This window comes from Benincasa hispida, chromosome 7 (genome assembly GCF_027475165.1).
Source record: "Benincasa hispida cultivar pf3 chromosome 7, pf3_genome.v1.1, whole genome shotgun sequence".
Taxonomy (NCBI): Eukaryota; Viridiplantae; Streptophyta; class Magnoliopsida; order Cucurbitales; family Cucurbitaceae; genus Benincasa; species Benincasa hispida.
In genome coordinates, this window is record NC_143484.1 from 46,244,654 (window position 1) to 46,266,151 (window position 21,498).

The 21,498-nt window shown below is 35.5% G+C and overlaps 2 protein-coding genes across 13 annotated transcripts; one reads left to right on the top strand and one right to left on the bottom strand.

Moving 5' to 3' along the window:
* The first annotated feature begins 475 nt into the window (after positions 1–475).
* CARA (carbamoyl phosphate synthetase A) lies at positions 476–4,875 on the top strand. Of its 6 annotated transcripts, none has more exons than XM_039037476.2 (11): positions 476–608; positions 782–984; positions 1,081–1,213; positions 2,012–2,100; positions 2,183–2,243; positions 2,346–2,413; positions 2,529–2,657; positions 2,743–2,852; positions 2,968–3,315; positions 3,418–3,583; positions 4,622–4,875. In XM_039037476.2, the coding sequence occupies exons 2-11, from the start codon at positions 840–842 to the stop codon at positions 4,681–4,683; spliced, it is 1,311 nt and encodes a 436-aa protein (XP_038893404.2). In that variant the 5' UTR covers positions 476–608; positions 782–839; the 3' UTR covers positions 4,684–4,875. The 6 variants fall into 6 exon arrangements, with proteins under 6 accessions (XP_038893404.2, XP_038893406.2, XP_038893405.2 ...); XM_039037478.2 differs by having other exon boundaries at positions 4,634–4,875; XM_039037477.2 differs by having other exon boundaries at positions 495–608; positions 785–984.
* An 8,668-nt stretch (positions 4,876–13,543) lies between these two features.
* On the bottom strand, positions 13,544–21,461 carry LOC120081435 (protein ZINC INDUCED FACILITATOR-LIKE 1-like). 7 transcript variants are annotated; one of them, XM_090315777.1, is made up of 18 exons: positions 21,197–21,461; positions 20,946–21,111; positions 20,398–20,438; positions 20,008–20,046; positions 19,800–19,902; positions 19,576–19,678; positions 19,400–19,453; positions 19,207–19,269; positions 19,039–19,088; positions 18,876–18,951; positions 17,745–17,960; positions 17,191–17,278; positions 16,786–16,871; positions 16,568–16,675; positions 15,333–15,377; positions 15,146–15,234; positions 14,688–14,731; positions 13,544–13,979 (listed from the first exon to the last, which is right to left on the bottom strand). In XM_090315777.1, the coding sequence occupies exons 1-18, from the start codon at positions 21,273–21,275 to the stop codon at positions 13,888–13,890; spliced, it is 1,542 nt and encodes a 513-aa protein (XP_090171903.1). In that variant the 5' UTR covers positions 21,276–21,461; the 3' UTR covers positions 13,544–13,887. The 7 variants fall into 7 exon arrangements, with proteins under 7 accessions (XP_090171903.1, XP_090171904.1, XP_038892220.1 ...); XM_090315778.1 differs by having other exon boundaries at positions 20,008–20,068; XM_039036292.2 differs by having other exon boundaries at positions 20,008–20,068; positions 20,946–21,239.
* Positions 21,462–21,498: the final 37 nt, after the last annotated feature.

Sequence of the window (21,498 nt, forward strand, 5' to 3'; positions counted from 1 at the left end):
AATATTTTTTTTATTATTAAGTTAAATAAATAAACCAATAATAATACTAACTTGTTACTTAAAAAGTGTATCATTTTAATAGAAATACAAAAAGATGATTAATTTTAAATATATATTTTTTAAAAAAACTAATGGGTGGAGAATTTTTTCCCGTAGGAACCCGATCCTTGAACAGGGATTCTCCGACCTCAACCCTGACTCCTCAACACGGAGTATGGGGCAAAGACGGAGAATACATCCCGATTCCACCCTGTTGCGAACTCTTGTTTTCTTATAATTATCCACTTGAAATTAAATTAAAATGGGAAAGTCTCACTTATTCTCCATATAAGATTGAAACCTTGTCTTTTATTGTTATTATTATTATTATACATTTAAAAAAATTTAAAGAATAAAATAGACACAAGTCTCAAACTTTTGGAGGTTAAACTAGTAATTAACCTAATTCAAATGGTTTTGCTAAAATAACGATAATACCCTCCAAAATTGGAATAGTTGTCTCTTTTGTAAAAGAACCCTAAACCCTGAACTCAACTGTAACTCTCGACGCCATAGCCCCACGTACCCACAACCAGAGAACCAAGCGACAGAAGAAGTTGACGGCAGACGTAATTCTTTCTCTCTCCATTGGGATTTTTTGTTATTTTGATAAGCCAACTTTCAAATTCTCAGTGCGGTGTGATGTGGATGTGTGTGTTTTGTAGCGATTGATTGTTTTTTCAATTTCAATTTGTTCTTCTTCAAAGTTTCTTTGTATTCTCCGTTGTTTTTTTCCTCTCAGAAGCGACCACCTTCCAAACTCCTCTTTCCGCTGATCACTGAAGGCACCCATTTGATCAATGGCTATCAGGGTTATGGACTTGGTTTCCGGAGCTTCGTTCAATTGTTTTCATTTCAAAAACGCTAAAGGATATGTGAAATCTAGGGATTTCTCTATCAGATGCTCTGTTCCTCTTTCTTCCACCCATGGCGCTGCCACGATTGGTACTGGGAGGAGTTTCTCTTCTTCTTTTGTATGTTTAATTTTAGTTTTCAAAAGTTACTGTTTGAATCATTATGATTTTGTTTCATTGTCATAAGATTTGGGAGAGAGGCCATGGAAAGTGTCGGATGCTCGGCTGGTGCTTGAAGATGGTTCAATCTGGAGGGCTAAGTCTTTTGGCGCTTCCGGAACCCAAGTTGGTGAAGTGGTTTTCAATACTTCTTTGACTGGGTATGTATGATTGTGGAGCTTTCACTAGAGAGTTCGACTGTAAATCTCATGCCGCTTTAGTGGTTATAGTTGTGTTTATTTATTTTAAGCTTCATCCTGAATCATGATCCCTTTAGGTACTTTATTATTTTATTTTTTATTTTTTTTTAGTGATGAGTATCTGGGCAAAACTTGCGTATCTGACTAATCTCATAGTACAACTCACGTGATCCTACAACATTTGAGTGCCATGAAAACTCTTTAGATATTAAATTCTAGATCATCATGGATTGAATCCATTCCCTTCAAGTCCTTTATTAAACTAATGGCTCTTGTTGACCACTAGGCCAACACGTGATGGTTATTTATGATCCCAAATTTGGAATAATGGTAACTAATGTCCATTCATATCAGCTGGGCCAATATCAGTTTAATTGCTCTGTTACAATCGAAATTGAATATTGAGGTGGATTCATAGATAGAATGTACTAGGGTTGGCCACTGACATGTCAGTTTGCGTCAGTTATGGTTGGTTCCAGTGTTGCCTACTGACCGAGCACATGATGGTTGGTCGGTTTTGGTTGGTTTTGTGTAGCTGGTGAAATGAACAAAATGAGTTAAAAGCATAAATGTTAGGATTGTAATCACGTCTTAATGATTAAAAATGATATAAGTCTCTGCATGTCTTCTGGTTTTCTCTTTGTTTATTCTTTTGTTTCTTATGAGCTTAGTTATGATGTTGAAACATTTTTCTTTCTTCAGTTATTAGTTGACGATTGAGGAAGTTTATTGATGCTTCTGGACATGTTAAATCTGCAGGTATCAAGAAATTCTAACAGATCCCAGCTATGCTGGGCAGTTTGTGCTGATGACAAATCCCCATATTGGCAATACTGGTGTCAATTTCGGTTGGTCACGCCTTCAAAATCCTTGTGTTGTCTTGTCTTGAGAACTGTTTAATAATATTGTCTGAGTATTCTTTTCAATTAGATGATGAAGAAGCCAGGCAATGCTTTCTCGCAGGCCTGGTGATCAGAAGCCTAAGCATAAGGTACATTTCCTTCTTTTTTCTCTGTTTAACCAACTTGTATAAATAAGCAATTAATTTATTCATGACTTATGGCCTCCGTTGTTCCACTTAATGTTCTTCTAGCACTTCAAATTGGAGGTGTAAACAGACGCTTGGTGATTATTTAATAGAGAGAAACATCATGGGAATTTGTAAGTAATTTTATATTAGAGTTTGTCTAACGATAATATGCAGAATCGTTTAAATTCATCACTGCTGCTTTTTCTCTAAGCTATAAACATGTGAGTTTGTTTCATTATGGAGCAGATGATGTTGACACTCGTGCTATTACTCGTCGGTTAAGGGAAGATGGAAGTCTTATTGGTGTTTTAAGCACTGAAAAGTCAAAATCTGATGATGAGCTATTGGAAATGTCTCGGTCATGGGACATTGTTGGTAAGGATTTAGCCCAAAAATTGCAATATGTAACATTCATAATATGCTGGAAGCGATGAGTAATATTCTTGCTTCCATTTGGCAGGTGTTGACTTAATTAGCGGTGTTTCATGCAAATCACCTTATGAATGGGTGGATAGAACAGATTCGGAATGGGAATTCAAATCTGGTGGGTACAGTTCCAAGACCTTTCATGTGAGTGAAGAACCTTAAGATTATATTTTATTTGTATTGCTACGAGCCTACAACCTTTTTAGTATTTTGTATTTTGGCAATGCACCTTTACATTGATACTTTGTGTTGAAAAAAGGTTGTGGCATATGATTTTGGAATCAAGAGTAACATACTTAGGCGCTTGGCATCTTATGGATGCAAAATTACTGTTGTCCCTTCCACATGGGCGGCATCAGAGACCTTAAAGTTGAAGCCAGATGGGGTTCTTTTCAGCAACGGTCCTGGTGATCCATCAGCCGTTCCTTATGCTGTTGAAACAGTCAAGCAACTGCTTGGAAAGGTTCCTGTTTTCGGAATTTGTATGGGCCATCAATTGCTTGGTCAGGCCTTGGGTGGTAAGACCTTCAAAATGAAATTTGGTCATCATGGAGGCAATCATCCCGTTCGCAACTTCCGGAACGACCGTGTAGAAATTAGTGCTCAGGTGTGCCTATATCAAAATTTATCAACTTCATATCTATCATTCATGTTCTAATGGTTTTTATTGAGACTCATTGCATTTGATTATGTGTTTTTTTTGTGGCAGAATCACAACTACGCCATCGACCCTGCATCCCTTCCCGAGGGTGTCGAAGTAACCCACATCAATCTCAATGATGGAAGCTGTGCTGGCCTTGCTTTCCCAAAGCTAAAGATTATGTCTCTTCAATACCATCCAGAAGCATCCCCGGGACCTCATGATTCTGACTCTGGTAACAAAAATTTTAGATTAACTTACGAATGATTTTGGTCCTGTTCTCTTTTGATTCTGTTTCCTAGTTTAGTTTTTGAACTTTCGATTCTTGAACTTTTATTCACATTCTCTTTTGACATCCTAGTTGTTAGATTCTCATTATATTATCATCATTTTAGACATTGTGGAGGTGAATGACAATTCAGGACAAAACTTGATGTTACCTAAGTTAAAAGGACAAAGAGAAATAAGTTCAAAGGGTGGGGCTATAATAAAAATTCTTATAGTTTTGGCTAGAATTGAAAATGAATAGAAATTCATGGACCTTAGCCATATTTAAACCAGGAATGAATACATCAAAACATACAAAGTTTAGTCCGATATTGGAAATATTAAAAGGTATAGATAGATTTATTTCGGTGTGACTAGGGGAAGATGTCATCCTAAAGCTTCAGGATTGATCAATATATGAAGTTTAGTCTACCCAAAAAAAACAAAAAAAAAAACTCAATTTTCCCCTCTAATTTTTAGAGTAATTTTTTTTATAGCTATGTCCAGCCATGTCCAAAATTAGAAACAGATATATATATTTAATTCAAACACATTTTCTAGCATATCGGACATGTGCTCGGACGTATCCATGTCTAGCATGGATACTTTGCCGAAAACAAAGTGTCTGTGCTTCCTAGGCTAAAACTTCAACTATTGGTACACTAGATTTAGGGCTTGTTTGTGAGTGATTTTAAAATGATTAGAATCATTTTTGTCATGTTTAAAATCCCTCCTTTATATGTGATTTTTGTACCATCCAAATTGATTTTGAAGGATTAAAGACATGTTTAGAAGTGATTTGTACCTAACGAAAATGATGCTAGGAATTTCGAAATGACTCCCAACTTGTTCTTATTTCACATGTGTGTCACATGTAGTATTGTCAAACCTAATCAACAGAATGTATGATTTGCAAAGGAATGTTTGAAACTTTCTGCAACATGGAATTTGCAAGTTTGTGGTAGGTTGATTTTTGACTGTTTTGTGACTGATCTAAACCAAAAAGTTTTTGTTTCAGTTTTTGGAGATTTCATAGAGATGATGAAGCAAGAAAAGAGAAATGGTTGATTTGATCAGATCAGGCTTTGCTCTCAAAATGGGAGAGTGGTTGGTGTTGGTGGTAGTGTTATGAAAAGGGGTTGTAATATATATTTCCCCTTTGATATAAACTGTTTCCTTCTCTGTATCATTGTAGCATCTCAAGCCAGATGGTTTGCTTGAAAATATATATAAAAAAAATAATATCTATTTTAACGGGGAGATTTCATTGTTGGATCTTTTTTCTCTTTTTTCTTCAATTTTTAAAATGAAATAAAAAGAAGGTTTAAATATACTTTAGCTGGTCTCTCTACTTTCAAAAGATTCATTTTGGTCCTCTACTTTTAGAATATTCATTTTGATCCTTGTACTTTTAATTTTGATTTATCTTGGTCTCTAAACTTTTATCAATGGACCATTCTAATACTTTAAAAATGAAAATGATCACCTTTTTAAAGTATAAGGATAAAAAATGAATTAAAGTTTAGAATACAAAGATCAAAATAAATATTTTTAAAGTATAGAGACCAAAAAGTAACCAAAACTAAAAGTATTGAGACTAAAGTAGTATTTAAACCTAAAAGAAGTATGATGTTGTGTAGAAGACATTAATTTGAATAGTAGTTAAGTGGAAAAGAATTTTCTATTTTTCTTTTTAAGATAATTGTTTTAAATTATAAAATTGGAAATATTTTCAAGAATGACAAAATAACACTTGCGATCTATTTATAGTGACATTTTACTTTATTTGTAAATAAGTTAGTTTATTTTTCTTTATTTGAAAACAACCCTTATTTTTATCTAATTAGTTTAATTTATTGACAAAAGATTTATTCTAATATTCAGTTTTATGTTATAATGGAATGGACAAAATTATAGGAAAAATCCCTAATTTTTTTCTTTTAAATACTCTAAAAGTTTATTCGATAAAAATATCCTTACCAAAACGAAAATTGTTAGCATGTCGCAAGGTAATTGGACATTCTTAGTATTAATTCTTGCTCAACTACTAGCCTATGATCTTGTTTAAACACTCCGTCTTAAGGTTCATTAGTCAACCTATTTTCTATTTTCTTCTTCCTATTCTATTATAGTCAAGTTTTAGAAATCGAAGAATGAAAGGTGTAAGTGGGTATTGAAGAGAAGAAAAATAAGGGAGTGTAAGAAAATTGATTGAAGCATATAAGAGAAGAAATGGAAGGGAGTGGTGATGAGCGGTTGATAAATAGTTCTCTTTTATCAAACTTATTTCTGAAAGGTTATGGATATTAATATAATTTTTGAAAGTTCAAGAATATCTTTGAAATGAAATACAATTAGAGATTCCATAAATACTATCAGTATTTTTTAGAATTTTTTTAAAAAAATAAAATTAAAGATTTTAAAGAGTTCAAGTGAATTCTAACTTGTCTAATTAATCATAGATGAATTAGCATAAAATATAATACACTAGAAATAGACTAATAAACATTAATGGTGTTAATGATATAGGTTATTTTTTATTGAAAACATGTGTAAAACCTTAACTAGGTGATCTTTTGCATAAGGCAGAGTGAAATCCTTTCAAATCTCGAATTACTAAAAAGTACGTCTGTCCAATCACAAAAATCATCTGTCCGCCTCCTGAGCAGATTAACGGATGGAGCATACTGGTTCATGCCATCAATCCTCCTTTGCTTTTTCTACTGATGGCATTCTCTTAGAAATGAAAGATTGATCTTGCTCATATGTACTTTCTTTGATCTTCTTTCTTGTCGGATTCTCTGGGGATAAATAATCAGCTGACGCAACTCTTGGTCAAGCTGTTTTCATCTACTTATACTTAGCTTCGGTATCGTACCCATTCCTTGTCGGATGTGCTTGACAGTCCCCCCCATAATACGCTTACTTGGGGACTTCTTACTCCAGCTGTTCCAAGAGTCTCCACTAGTTGAACCCTGTCCAGTAGACTCCCCGTTTGGCTCATCCCCTTCGTCAGCTCTTTGATCAGGATATTATTACCTAGGTTCCTAAAGTTTGAATGGATGGTGGAGCATAGGTGGCAAGCAGTTATATGGATATGGTGCTTTACCCGTAGACGCTTCTCCAGCCTCACAAGAATTGTATGGGGCTGCTTCTTTCTCAACCTTACCCACTTCTTAGGATGATGCCTGTGCTATGATCCGGTTATTTTAATTCTTTAGTGTGTTGTTTTTCTGCGAATGAAAGAAACCGCTGATTCCACAGTTCCTTCATCAGATTTGGGTGCGAGATTGAATCGGTCAATCACCTAATAGAGCATTGAGAGGTCTACGAACTATCCATGTCTATTCCCAATCTCTGATTGTGCAGGTAGACAATCAAGCGATTCTAGTCATGGATTTTGCTCCATCCAGGGAAGGATTCCAGAACAGACTCCCACTAGCGGAGGTCTGGAAGGCAGAATCTCTCTGACTTCATTCATAGGATATAGGCTTACAGGGAGGGTCAATGTAATTGACTGTCCAGGGATGGAGTTACAAGAGGGGTTCTATATTCAGTCGAGCTTCTTTTCACTCATGCGGGGATGGGAGGGCATAACGGTAAAATACTAGATATGTGAAGGATTTCTTTTTCATTATTCCCAACGACGAATTGTCCCGACTTTCTTTTCTTCCAAGAGATTCGATTTTCATATTCGGCTATGCTTCTTAAGAGTGAAAGTTCATATAAAATGTTAGAATACCGCTTTCCTCTTGCTTATAATTAAGTTCTTTGAAAAAAAAAGGAATAACAAAAAGGGATTCATCCCTGGGAACATCATTAGTATAAGAAGAGGCAGAGAAGAAAAAGAGCTGGTCCTAAAATGGGTCAGATGTCCCTGCCCTAAGTGAGTACGGCACCGCTCAGAAAGTCGGTGATAAGCAAGAAGAAAAAAGAAGTCCCGAGAAGTACTTCACTTAGCCTTTCTATAGTTATTCTTCCCCTCCTTACTCACTATGCTTCGCTTGAATTGAGTTGGGAAGAGTTATATTCATATTCCTATTAAAAAACTCCCCGTAATGGTTGTATTCCCTTACAGAACAGAAGGAACGGTTCCCCTAATCGCTTGCTACAACCGAGGTTCATCAACCATTTACGATATTCGATCAGAAAGTTCTTTGAGAATCAAGGTAGAGAGTGAAGCACCCCCCGGGGTGGGGGGTGCGAAGGAATGACAAAAAGTTCTTTGAGAATCAAGGGAGAGAGTGAAGCACCCCCCAGGTGGGGGTGCGAAGGAATGACTCTTTCCTCACCTTAATGCTGAGGACTGGTGACTAGTGATGGAACATAAGACATACGTAGCGGAATTAGGATCTAATTACACTCTAATTGCTCTTAAATTAAAGGAAATAAACATGCATCATGAAGGGGAAAACAGTGAATTAAAAGTGTAGTTACTACCTTTGAAGCTCCCGAAAATCGCTTTTCCTCGTTGAATCTCGACCCGAATTCTTTCGAACCACCCACTAAAGTTGACCTACTATCTTCTGGACTCAGAACCGAGTTGTGGGACTCGGTGGATGAAGAAAACCGAGAAAGAGAAAAGAGATGGAAAATAAGATGGAATTTGGGTAGGTTTGAGTTTTTCTCTTTTTTTTTTCAAAGTTGTGATTTTTCAAGCCCAAATATGAAAACAAATTTCCAAAATTACAAAAAAAATCCTTTTCATTCAAGATGAAATCCCAGTTTATAGAAAAATCCATGCAACAATTGCATGAACTAAATGCATAAAAAACCCAACACCTATATTTCACTATCTTAGTGGACTTAATGTCTCCACTATAAGCGAACACCTAGCCCACTATTTTGTTAGTGGAATTATCCAACAAAAGTTTGGATTTTCCCACTAACTATAGTCAAAGGGCAAAATAGTCATTTGGTCAAAGTCAAACTTTTATAAAAAGTCAACATTTTGACTTTTTATGATTTTTCCTATGTTGACTAATTTCGACCTCTCAAGCATGAATCCGAATTCATTTTCTCGAAATTCAAATCAAATTTGAATATAAAGTCGGTCAAAGTTTGATTTTCAAAGTCAAAAGTCAACTTTTTGACTTTTTACATCTTTGACCATTTCCATCATTTTCGAGCTTCCGAATATGAACATTTTCATATTCTTGATATTTAAATCATATTTAAATATTAAAGCTGTATCTCTAAGCTGAAAAACCCGACCACTATATCACATATACTTGTCGGTTTCTCTCTCTACATAATTCGAACAATTCGAATTATTCTATCATACTGTTCTAAGTTTATTCCATATGAGCTAGTAGGGGAATCTAATGGACCTATAGATCATAGGCTCCAACGATCCGAGATTAGCTAGTTAAACTCTTTAGACGGAGCTAATCAACATTCGTTAACTAACGGGTCATTCTACTAAAGTCCTGTAGTTGCACTCCCCTCACTATAGATATATTTGTGTCCATTTGATATAACCATGATTAGTAAGTTAATCCTTCACAGGTTGTTCGTAATCTCAGCTGGGTCATAAAAACCGTTTTACCCCCAAGACTACATCTTGTTCCTTAAGTTCCACTGATCCTTTAATGAATAATTGATTTAAGGTCCAACCTATAAACCGAATCCCTCTCGGGCTAAGGAGAGGATGGGGCCCCTTGTTCAAGACCTGGATTCAATAATAAAGGGAACAACCTATCTATTATCCCTATAATGGGTAGGAGTGAATTCCGTCTTGCACCCTATGTTCCCAACTATCCACCCGATCTTACCCCTGAAATAAGAGGCTTATTGGACCAGCGATATTGAGCTGCCCTCACCTATACAGATCTAAGGATAATTCCGAGTGAACAGGAGTTCATAGTTAGCTCAGGATTAAGATTAAGTTACCTAGGTCATCAATTAACGAAATAGTCAGTTTTATACATAAAACGACATTTAGAACGTAAAAAGTGACTATTTCATGGTTCAGTCTTATGTAAACTCTTTACATAGGGTGCCCCCACTCACATATCTCTATATGAACGATTCAGGTCACATCGTTTGTACTAACTACAAAGTGGGCCGCATCCATAGTGTCTCCAGAATAAGGGGCCCAACCTTATTCATATACTATAGACCATTTTGGCTATATATTTGAACTTGATCCATCTTTATGTCACTACATAAAGTTCAAACTACATTAAATAGCCTCAGGACCTTAGTTTATTGGATTCAAGATTACAATTTCAATAACAACTTTATCGAAAAACAAAACAGAACATGTTTATTAATTTACAAACTACGAGTTTTAGGACATAAAATCCAACAATTAGTAGGCGGAACATTAGCGTCAGTGTCCCCTCCCCCTTGGAGCATATGCTATAATAGAATAGGCTTTCTTCGCTCATGCTTTCTTTCCCTCTTTGTTATCTGCTATAGAAGACATGAATACCAGTTAGACTACGGGACGCGTACACCCGAAATTGGTGAGCCACTTACTGCCCTTTAAGTCAAGAGCTAGTAGTACTATCAGCATCAGCAAAGGATATCGTAATTATGGCGAATACATTTTTCTTGATTGCCACATACCCGAAATACAAACTAAGCAAGAACATGTGAACTAAGCCCAAGGGATGACCGAGGATTGAAGGTCTATTCCAATATTTTGAAGTTTAGCTTAGCATCGGGAAATAATAAGGGCTAGAACTTGAATCGCAGGAGAATAGATTATTAGATTAGAATCAATAAAAAGGGGCTTTGAAGGAATCCAACATCGATGGATAGTTTAAGTTTGACAAAGGGCACCGGTTCGGAATAATGTTAGCCACAATCTACCTTTCCCTTATTAGATGCATAGCCGTCAACTTTCGAAACTTCAATCCCGGTTAGAGGACCAAGATCTTTCATATGAAACTGCGACACATAGCTATTCAATGCATATGCAAGCATCAACCCCGCACATTCTTGCAATTTTAAACCGGGGAAAAGTCCTAAATTCTAAGTGAGACAGGGGCAGACAAGCCAGCAATAGAAGCTATGCCCCCCTGATGTCAAATTCCAAAAACCAGCGAGAGGTTCCTCACTCTTCTTTGATCCGTCTTAGGGCCGAGTGGCGGCCTTGACCCGAGTGGAAGTGCGATGTGTCTGGAAACTCGGGATCGTAAATGGATTCGAGTACCATTCTAATCGCCTCTTTCATGATCTTTTCTATAGTTGATTGCTTGGGAATTTCCTTCCGGTTAAAATTCAATACGGATAGTGCTTCCAAGAGGAATCAAGACTTACACGCTATCGGTCATTGAGGAATACTTAGGCTTAGAGGGTGGTCCCCCTTTCTCGCGTAAAAGCGAGAATGTTACTAGTTGCCGATCCGATTACTGATTTATAGGATTAACTAGAAGAGAAGGAAGGCCACATAGAAAACTTTTTTAGATATCCCACAATGAGAGCTATTAGTTTAACTGGAGTTTTGCTTGGTCAGCTGAGTACGGAATGCTAGCTTTCTCTATTTTAACACTTCGTTCATTTCAAATTTTGAATGGTGGATATATTTTTTTTAAAGTGAGGGTAGTTTTGATAATTTATTATTATTATTTTTATTTAATTCGATTTTTCCATTTTCACAATTTTGAAAATATTTTGCTTTATTTTCAAATGAAACCTCTAAATTTGCTATTTATTTGGTCAAGCCAAATTCAAATTGTGCATTTATCGATTTGATTACCTTTTCCCCATTATTTCATATTCAACTTTTTTTTTTCAATTTCTCGTCAAGATGAATATTCTATGATCTATTTTGTTGATTTGCTTGATTGGTATTGTTTATCAATAATATTTGATTTATAATCTATCGATGTGATAGGGCCCATTTGTTTTTCTTTGTGATGATAAATGACCTACTTAACTTAGTGGTTAGAGTATCACTTTCATACGGCGGGAGTCATTGGTTCAAATTCAATAGTAGGTAGAACTTATTAGATACTACAAAAGCAATGGTATCTAATAAGTTTCTCTACTCAACTTTGTTATATTGATTTTCTATCTTTTCCATCCCTATATTTATTTCATTTTTGAATTGTAATGTAATTCTTTTTTCCATGAAAATTACATTTCACTTGATTATTTAGATGCATTAACTAGGAGCTGGGCTCCGAACTATAAGAATTTGCTTTTCTTTCATTTTCTAAGAGTCGTCTGACCCCTTATTTGATCAAACCGCTCCTGGTCTTCGAACTAGTCATTAATGGTCAGCTTCATTGGTATCTTTTCAGTTCCTTGTTTCACTCATTTCTCTGACCAACGGATCCTCGAACCAACCCGTCTTCCCTTTCCTCTCAAACTATGTAAAATACATTAACCGATAATAAGTGAATTCCATTTCCAGAGAAATGGAGCCTTGACCTAAGGCAGAATGATATAAGTGAGCTGTGTTAAGGAACTTTTTTCTTTAAAACTGACTATTGCTATTGGTAACAAACAGTCTTTAGGCATTTACTCCACTTATCTCTCTAGATGATTAACAGGTTTCTCCAAATGTATAAACCAAAGTAAAAAAACAACCGGTCCTGAAGAGGATATCGATACACATACATTATCGTATGGAAGAACCTAGTTGAACCAGATCAAGGATCCTAACCGAGTCCGACTGACCTTCTTTGGCTGGCCCCTACCCCTTGCATATGAGATGAAGCACACCCGAAGACAAGGCTGTCTCGACCCTCGTTAAGTCATAGTTGGGTAAACTCGGAACATAGTATGGGGAATAACCAATCGATGAAGGAACATGAAACCATTCTGTTTCAATAGATGTATGAGAAACGGTTAGGGGCAATGAAGTAGGTGAAGTGGTTGGATTTTTTTGCAAGCTGTTCCAACCATGGCTGGATGTGATTCCAAGAGTCGAACGAGAATGAATACCACACAGAAGAGTCAAGACCAGGATAAACAAGTCAAAATTGCTTCAACAAAAATTGATGGAATTGGACCTAAAAAAGTCATTCAGGTTCATTATCGATTAGGTATCAGTGGGGACATAAAGACAAAGAGTTAACTAAGTACAGATTAACCAAATTGAACAAATGATAAGTCAAGATCATATTGTTCATTGGGAATTGAAGAGGGGAGAACGAGAAGACATCGAACAATTAATTTCGATTTTTTGTTATCGTGGAATTCGTCATCAAGATGGATTGCCTTTACGCGGTCAACGAACTCGTACTAATGCTAGGGCTTGTCCTTAGCTAAAGAAAGAAAGATATTGGAGGCTGAAGACCAGAGTCCAGTTTTCACAACATATGAAAAAGAGAGTCTTTATCTTGCTATTCCTGAAAATCGCTCTTTCGAGGGTTAAAAGAGACCTTGTTTTCTGAAGGTAGCTGAAATCTGCCTTTTTTTTCCAAAAGTCGATGAGGACGGGTATTGTTTTGTTCTTAGCTTAGCGCGCTTGCTTCCCTCTAAAGAAGCACAATCGTAATGCTTACCTGTGAAAGCCCTGACCGTGGTGGACACTCGAAACACAAAAGTCAAGCGAAAGATGCCCCTTTCTTATTTTAAGCGGAATAAGATTATAAGCTATGCTATATTAAGCGAAATTGTTTAAGATTCCGTTATGTACTTTCTATAGGAGCCATTTTTGCTTTATTTGCAGGATTTCACTATTGGGTGGGTAAAATCTTTGGTCGGTATCAAACACTATCTATTAGTTTAGTTTTCGTAATCGAATGTATTTCTCTATTTAAATGCTTGCATGGTTAAAGCCAAATTCAGATGCCAAAATGATTGGACTAGAAGACGCCTCTCACACCATGTTCTTCTAAATTAAGCTTTAACATGGAAGAGTTTGGAGCAAGGTCAATTTAGCTTACTCTCACTACAAGGAAATTGACAGCCACTCAAAGATTATGTGAAGAAAACAAAAGTCAGTGAAGCTACTTGGTCATGCTAATAGTTTAAAAACTCATCCATGTGATTCATGAATTATCAAAATTTGAATGGTGAAGCCTTCTGGAACATCTAAAACTATGGTAGAAAGTGAATACAATGGGCTTTTGAGGTTACATATGAATTAAAATACAATTTATACATTGTAGTAACTCAAGAACTGTACCTTGATTAGGTGCCAGTCAATAACAATATATATGTTGATAATTATGCTTGGTTCGACTAGGAAGGGGCCACGGGCCTGAAGAGATTGTAGGATCTTTTGTGAATTGCTGATGAAGAATCGACGAAAAGGTCGAGATTTTGATGCAGCTATTTGTTTGAGCAGTAATGTGGTTCAACTTTGGTCTAGTTTTGACGTGGAACAAGAAACGGTTTGAATGTCAAAACCACTCCAATTGCTTCTATCACATTTAGGATGAAGAAAATCATGTGGGGACCTGGAAGAAATTACCAATTAGCTACTTATTTTTTTTCATCTTTTGTAAAAGTAAAATATGTCAAATCCTGAATCAATCTGCTAATAATTGTGTGAAAACAATGAAGCACGTGGAAGAGAGAATATAGCACAAAGACACTATTGGTTCTTTAATTTTTGGGTCATTTATAAGTATTTTTGAGTTCGACGATTCGAACCTCCTATTTTTTAGTTGAGGATACACTTTATCTTAGTTGAGCTATGCTCACTTTGGTACTTTTAAAAGTATTTTTGGTCATGCAACCATTAACCAAAAACCACAACAATTTAGTGGGCCAAAAGTTAAACCAAGCATACTCTAAAATTTGAACCAATAAATCCTCCACATGGGCTACATCTCTTACTTGAAGGAAACATGAACCTCTATTGTTTTTTATATTTTATATATATATGTGTGTGTATAAGAGTTCAAACATGTGGAGGTGAGAGAAGAAGTTCGAACCAGTTTGAACCTTGGACCATCGATATATTATATATATTGCTTCTTTCAGATTAATAAAATAAAATTTTGAATTTAAATTATTCACTAATAAGAAGTCATAATTTATCTGAAATATTTTTTGAGTTCTGACCAGCTAAAAGTGGAGAGGAAGATGCGAGATGATCATAAATTCTGCCTAAATACAATTAACTAGGATGCAGGTGAAAGAATGTGCAAAAAGAAAAGCACCTGGGAGAAAAGCAGCATTTAGACGCTTCTGTGACCAAGAGAGTCTGCATAGAAGAAGGCTATTATCTCAAAAGCTATCATAATTGACGCAATAAAATTATTTGCAGTTTAATTTATAGGAATATAAGCAACATATTATTTCCATTTGCACTAAACATGCACAAATAATTTAAATTTCCATCAAGGCATCAGCAACCATATTTTCTTCCATGTTTACATAGAACCAAAGAGATCATTGGCATTTTCATGAAATTTATAATATCAACTTTTTTTCCCCATATCGACATTATCAGCTGTAGTTCTACTGAAGATTTTAAGAAAAAATACCACTTAGTAGCGGTTATGCAAAGCATCCAGCATTTGACATGTTTTAAGACCGGTTAAAATAAGACTGATTATCAAAGTTTGTATGTGTACGTGTGTAGAGTTAAGATCCACGTAATATGGAGTGTACTTACAATGCACCACCGGAAGCTGGACCAATTGCCTTGAAAAGAGACATTCCCGTCATAGCGATGCCATTAGCAGCCCCTCTCTGGTTTTGATCCTGTAGACAGATGGTTGCATACATCAATCCAAGCTCTTATTTATGTTGGGACAGAATGAAAGACAGGAGGAAGCCAGGGGAAGGCAAAGATATAATACCACGGCTCTGTTTTGTATGATGAACAAACCAGTTATAATGGAGACCTGAGAACATATGAAAATTTCGATAGATTAAGCAAGATTAGATCACGGAAAATAATGAAGCTAAACTTTGGTTATGAATTCAGATTACATGTTAAGAATGCAAATTGATTGACTAAACCTCTTTATTTTATTTATTTATTTATTTTTCTCCCTTTTGAAACCATGTGACTCGTGAGTTATACATTTCTTCCAAAAAAAAAAAAAAAATGCTTATAAGTTATAATGACCTCTAGATATTTTAGGAATATCCTTTCCTATTCCTATTGTTTGCATAAATGAATTTTTGAGTATTTATACAAATTTTTTCAATCATTTAAGGACATTCATTGAATAATTATTTTCCATTCATATCATTGTCACATTATTTTTTTAATCCTTTTGTCCAGTTCTAATATATTATACACAGTTATACGCATACCTACTATGTTCTAAAATTAAGTTGTCTTAAAATTATCTACTTGTATTTCTAACTTCTAACCTCTTTCCTTTGAAATGCAATTAGTACATGCAATATGATACAATGACTGGATTAAGCTTATATATACATTTTCTTAAAATAATAATAACAATAACTGGATTAAGCTTATATAGTCAAAGTAAAAAGTACATAATACACTAAAACTACATGAAAATAGTAAGGTGTTGTAAGGACACTAAGTCCCACTTGTGATATTATATAATCAATCAAAAAGAGTAAATATTGGACTCGGAACCTCTCCCAAGTTACAGTGCTATATCCAACACGAAAATGACACATAGAACAAAAGAAGATCTGACCCTAGGGGAAGCTAAAAGATAACTTACTAAAACGGCCCATTAGTGACTAGGCTCACTGCCATCAGTTCTCTTATTACCTCTGACATAAGCTCCTAACAGGCGTCTACTATTTACCTAATGAATCAACTTCAACATAGTTCTAAAAGATTGTTTTTCTGAAGCTCCCCTCCCTATCATGATGTAATATTATATGTATATTTACGGAACGATGGTTGAACCACATGCAATACACGGTTAAAAAATTATTTGTAATTATAAAGATTATTGCTTCTACTCAAACAAACTTAATATGAATTTTTCAAACTTCCGCTCAAAGATTTCACATTAATTCACAAAACGAAACAATGGAATCATCATCTTGTAAACTGCAGATTACTGGAAACGAGAGATTCAAGTTCTAGTGCAATACTTACAGAGAGAAGATTCTTCAAGATTGATGCAAGAGTTACAACAGTGTGAAGGACAGCTCCTGATAACAGGGATAAAAAGGGATAAGCTGCCAGCATTGGGATCGACAGTATCTGCAACATAAAATGTTTTTCAACATGAATTTAAGGCTTGAGATGAGTTCCACTCTGATTCGAAGTTCAAAGTATATATAATAGACTACAAAAGTAATATGGAAACTTACTCCACAAATACGAGATACCATTATGGGTCCAAATATCCTCTCCACATAGGGGTATAAAGCAGATTGAAACACAAGAAGGCTGAAACCTAATAGCAACAAGCAAGTAAACAAAAGTTTGCAACACAATTAGCTGAAACAAATTGCAGTTAAAATAAACTCCCATGCTTTTCACCACTTAAAAACAATTCTGATAGAGTAATATATGGTTGTCATTACTTTAAGTTACTTGGGTGTAAGATTCTTTGTTAATCTGAAATGCCAGCATTAACAGCAGAAATTTAACTCTATATAAATTCAAGAATGCGTTTACTAATATGAGACTTTGAACAGGAAATATTGTAAACCAATGCAAAAATGCATGCAAGAGGGTGGATTCTGCCAAGGTGGGGATAGCGGAGGATCAACCTGTAATGGCGAGAACTTCTCCAACATCCCCAGATGTAAAGCTCAAACCACCAAGCGAACGAGAACTGACAGTCCAGAGTGAAAATATCTACAGAAGAGAAGTTGGTCTTCACCAAATGGTTCATTTTGTGAATCGTAAAAGCTTTAATCTACTCTAGTTAAAAAGAGTGCAAGTAACAACTACAAAGGTCAACTTTTATAATGTTTTCATTCTTGTTTAATAATTGAACTCATTGCTACTCAACTCTTTGTTAGGTTCGTTATCATTTCAAAAAATTGACATTGTGATCAAATTTCAACAACAAAAAACCAAAGTTTGGAAACTACATTTTCTTTCACTTTTAAATTTAGCAATGATTTTGAAAATGTTTTTAAAATGTAGGTTAACTAATAAAAAAAATATTAGTAAACAAGCATAATATTTTTAAAACATTTCCAATTAGGTTCAAGAAAATTAAAACATGTTTTCATTTCAATATAAATGTATTTTCAAATGTGAAACTAAAAAATAAATTATAAGTGGACACGACAGGCTTGACTTAGGATAGATATACCTCCACATAAGCCATATCATGAAGCGAAAATATGCAATAAACAATGATTGCTGACATTAACTCCCAATTCCTGAAGAGACTTGGCTTAGAAGACAGTTCTTTTCTTTTGTTTGTTAAGGTTGCTCCATTTCCATTACAATCACCAGGTTGATCTTCCAAGGCTTCATATGATATACAAGGTGATGGAGCATCTTTATCGTGTGTGTGCAGTGATTCCTACAAGATGAACAATAAGATGAGTAATAATAACTAGAAATGTCTGAAAGAAGGGTTATCTTACACACAACGTAATACGTTACACGGAATGTTACAGAAATTTCAAAGATAACGAGTAAAATGCAGAGAGGACACAATATTTGGTGACCAAGTTCGGTACAATTCCACCAATGTCTAAGGGGCAATGTACTCGAGAAAGATAACTTCACTAAGATGAAGTCAAGCAATTAAAACGTTGTACTTATCTGAAAAGGATTAGCAATTCAAGAGACATTCTGAGGAACAATTCAAAGGATAGGATGAACCACGTCTCTGAAGACAATTGCCACAACATCCTTAAAAACTATAGCCAATATCAAATCTCTAACAATGTCAATAGGGGGCAGGGAGAGAGAGGAGAAAAAAAACTGGGCATCAAATAAGATATTGCTTAAAAGGTAATACTATATCAACTTGGGAAGAGAGTGGTTAAGGAGATACAAGATCACCAAAGTTCTCACTCCTGAGATGTTTGAGAATATATATATATAATATCAGGACGGTCACCAGTATTTAAATCCTCCATTTAGGAGTTATCTTTTCTCCAAAATTTTGGGACACAAGCGTCGACTAATTGCATTTCTGCTATTTCCTTTTGAAGGTAAACGTGCAATTGAATAGATAATGATAACTATTAACCCAATTTCAAGAGAAATTTTAACTTTCCCTAGAAATGCAGAATGATTTAACTTTTACGAAACCAAAACCCAAGTTAAAACATATTTGAAACGGACTTCAAAATACACAAATAAAAGACTAATAATTAATAAGTAAAATAAGTATCATCCTACTTTAAGCAGAAATCACGATAGCAAACAAAAAAAAATATATAAAATGATAAATCAGAAGACACGACTATCCACATAAAGGGCATACCGGAAGCCAAAGAGAGATTATTCCTGTAACTAATGCAAGGAGTGATATACACAGACAGGGCAGGAAGTATGGAAATCTGCACCACAGAACCATGCTAAGAACACGTTACTGGACAGTGAACACTTATGGCAGAACTGTGAAAGTAAGCGCTCAGCCAACTTACCTCCCAAACAAACCCTCACTGGAGAAAATGCCAGGAAATTTCTCTGCTGGCTGATGATTATCAGTTTGGAACAACATAATGAAAGAAATTAGAAAGTAGTCTTGCACAATTGAAAGTTCAAATGTTCATCGTCATTTCCATAAGATGAGGGGATGTGACCAAAAGTACCTGAGCAAGAAACCCTCCTATAGCCGGGCCAATTATCAATGCGATTCCCCATGTTGTACTAATCTGAAATTAAACCAAAGTCATTGGTGCCAATAGTAAGCTAAATGCAATATCTTCAGCAATTCATGCAATATCAGGACCAAAAAACAGCGGAGAGAGTAATGGAGAGAGTTCTTTTAAAAACAAAACTCACAGACGACATAGCGATGGCTTGATACTCTTCATTAACACTTTCACTCGCATATGCCTGGAAAATAAAGTTCATAATCATAAAAATATTAAAACTAGAGAGCAGACAAAAGAGACTGAAGAACCAAACTTTCAAGAAGCAAAATTATGTCTTTGTTGGCCCTGGATTCCACTGATTACCTTTATTGGTCCAAGTATGCCATTCAAACTTCCAAGAAGAAACCTGGTGATAATAGCCATCCAGTAATTTAAACTGAGGCCAAATAGGGTGTTGAATATAAACCTGAAACCAGTTACCAACAGAGAAAAAAATTGAAGTGGAAGTAGATTTGAGCATTTAAGAGATAAATGAAGCTCTATAACTAGATGCATCACTTCAATAATATAAATGTTCGGTAACTAACACTATAAAAGTTCCAAAAAGAATAACAGGTTTTCGACCATAGCGATCAGCCACTATTCCCCAGAAAACAGATGTTAATGCTCTGCCAATCATGAAAGAAGCTCCTACAAGTTGTATGAGGGATTTGTTAGGAGAACATGGATAAATCAAGTACCCTATAAATGACAGAGAAATAGAATGAAAATGTCAAATGTTTATAGCAATCTTACCGATAAAACCAGCATAGAATCCAATATCTTCTACATTTTCTGCAATATTAAAATCCCGAACCTGCATAAGATTTCAGTCACCAGAAAAGGAATAAAAAGATATATAGTCTAGATGGTACAAAAACTGGTTGGTGATGAACAACACGGATTGTGCTCTCAGAAAGCATGTTAGTAATCATGAGGTTTGCTTATGATATTCAATTACATTGAAATAAAGGCAGAGGATGCTTGAAATATTACATCACTAATTAACAGATTTACTAGAAAACTCCTTCAACTAATGACTGTTGTGTTAATTTATTTATGGTCAGTTCCCAAATATCTTAAACGAAAATGATTCAGTCTCCTCCATCAGATCCTACTCCATGAAAGAATGTGTCGCAAACTTACCATGAAGTACAGGAATGGGAAAAATGCTGATATCGGCAATCCTGGAAACAACAAAGAGGAGAAGTAAAAAGTAAGAAGCTTAAACCACTCAAGAAATAAAAGATTGACGACAAAATTTTGCAGCTCAAAACAAAATTATATGTCAAACTGTCTCTTGCGGTGCTGTTTTCTTCAATAAGAGTATAGAAGTTCTGCTTCAGTTTATCTTTTCCAGGCACGAAGATGATTCAGGGCATAGTAATATGAGAAATTATTGATTATGTATCTTGATTTGCAAAAGCCTTATTGTCAATGATTGCAACTAATAATACTATACTCTCCACTAATTCCACATTGCGGCTCCATGTCTGCTTCTCAGTTAAAAGACTATAGCAGACATATCGAAGCCTGAGAACAAAGGGCAGACTGGAGTGGAGACTGGAGAGAACCTCCAAAACCATGTTTGAAAATTTGAAATCGATAATCTAAATTTCTACACCATAATCCATTCTTGGATGCTTTTGGCACAAAAACGAAACGAACAAGAGAAAAATGGAGAGAAATCAAACCAGTAACTAGAACAATAAGCGAAATCATAAGAAGTTGGCGGAAAGGAAAGCCACGGTGCAGTTGATTTTCCTGTTCCATCTTGCATCCAGGACAATTCTCGTGGTAATAATGCTCTTCCTTCAATAATCTCTCCCGACTTTCGTCCGCCATTTCTGCTCTCAGTGTCTAACAACAAAACAGAAAGAAATCGAAATTCTTCTCCTCCCTAAACACAATAGAAACAAGCTTTACCCGGTGTTTCAATCCTAACCACGAGTTTCCTCCGATTGGCTTTCTTTCAAGATCTCGCTAACCACTCCACCATTAATGGCTGCAAACTGGCACATCATAAATCATCGCAGAGCTGGTAATTCTCGTGGCCGATTGGAGAGAGAAAGACAGAGATGATGTGTTTGGTTTGGCTTTGGCTAGTGTTATGGTAGACGTTTCCATGTGAAATACAATATTGGCTCGCATGGCTGCCATGGCAGAGCGTCACTGCATGCGCCATTTTCTTTGTTTTCATGGCCCTACCTGAGAGACTTGGTCCAAAAGTCTAGAACAGTATAGTAT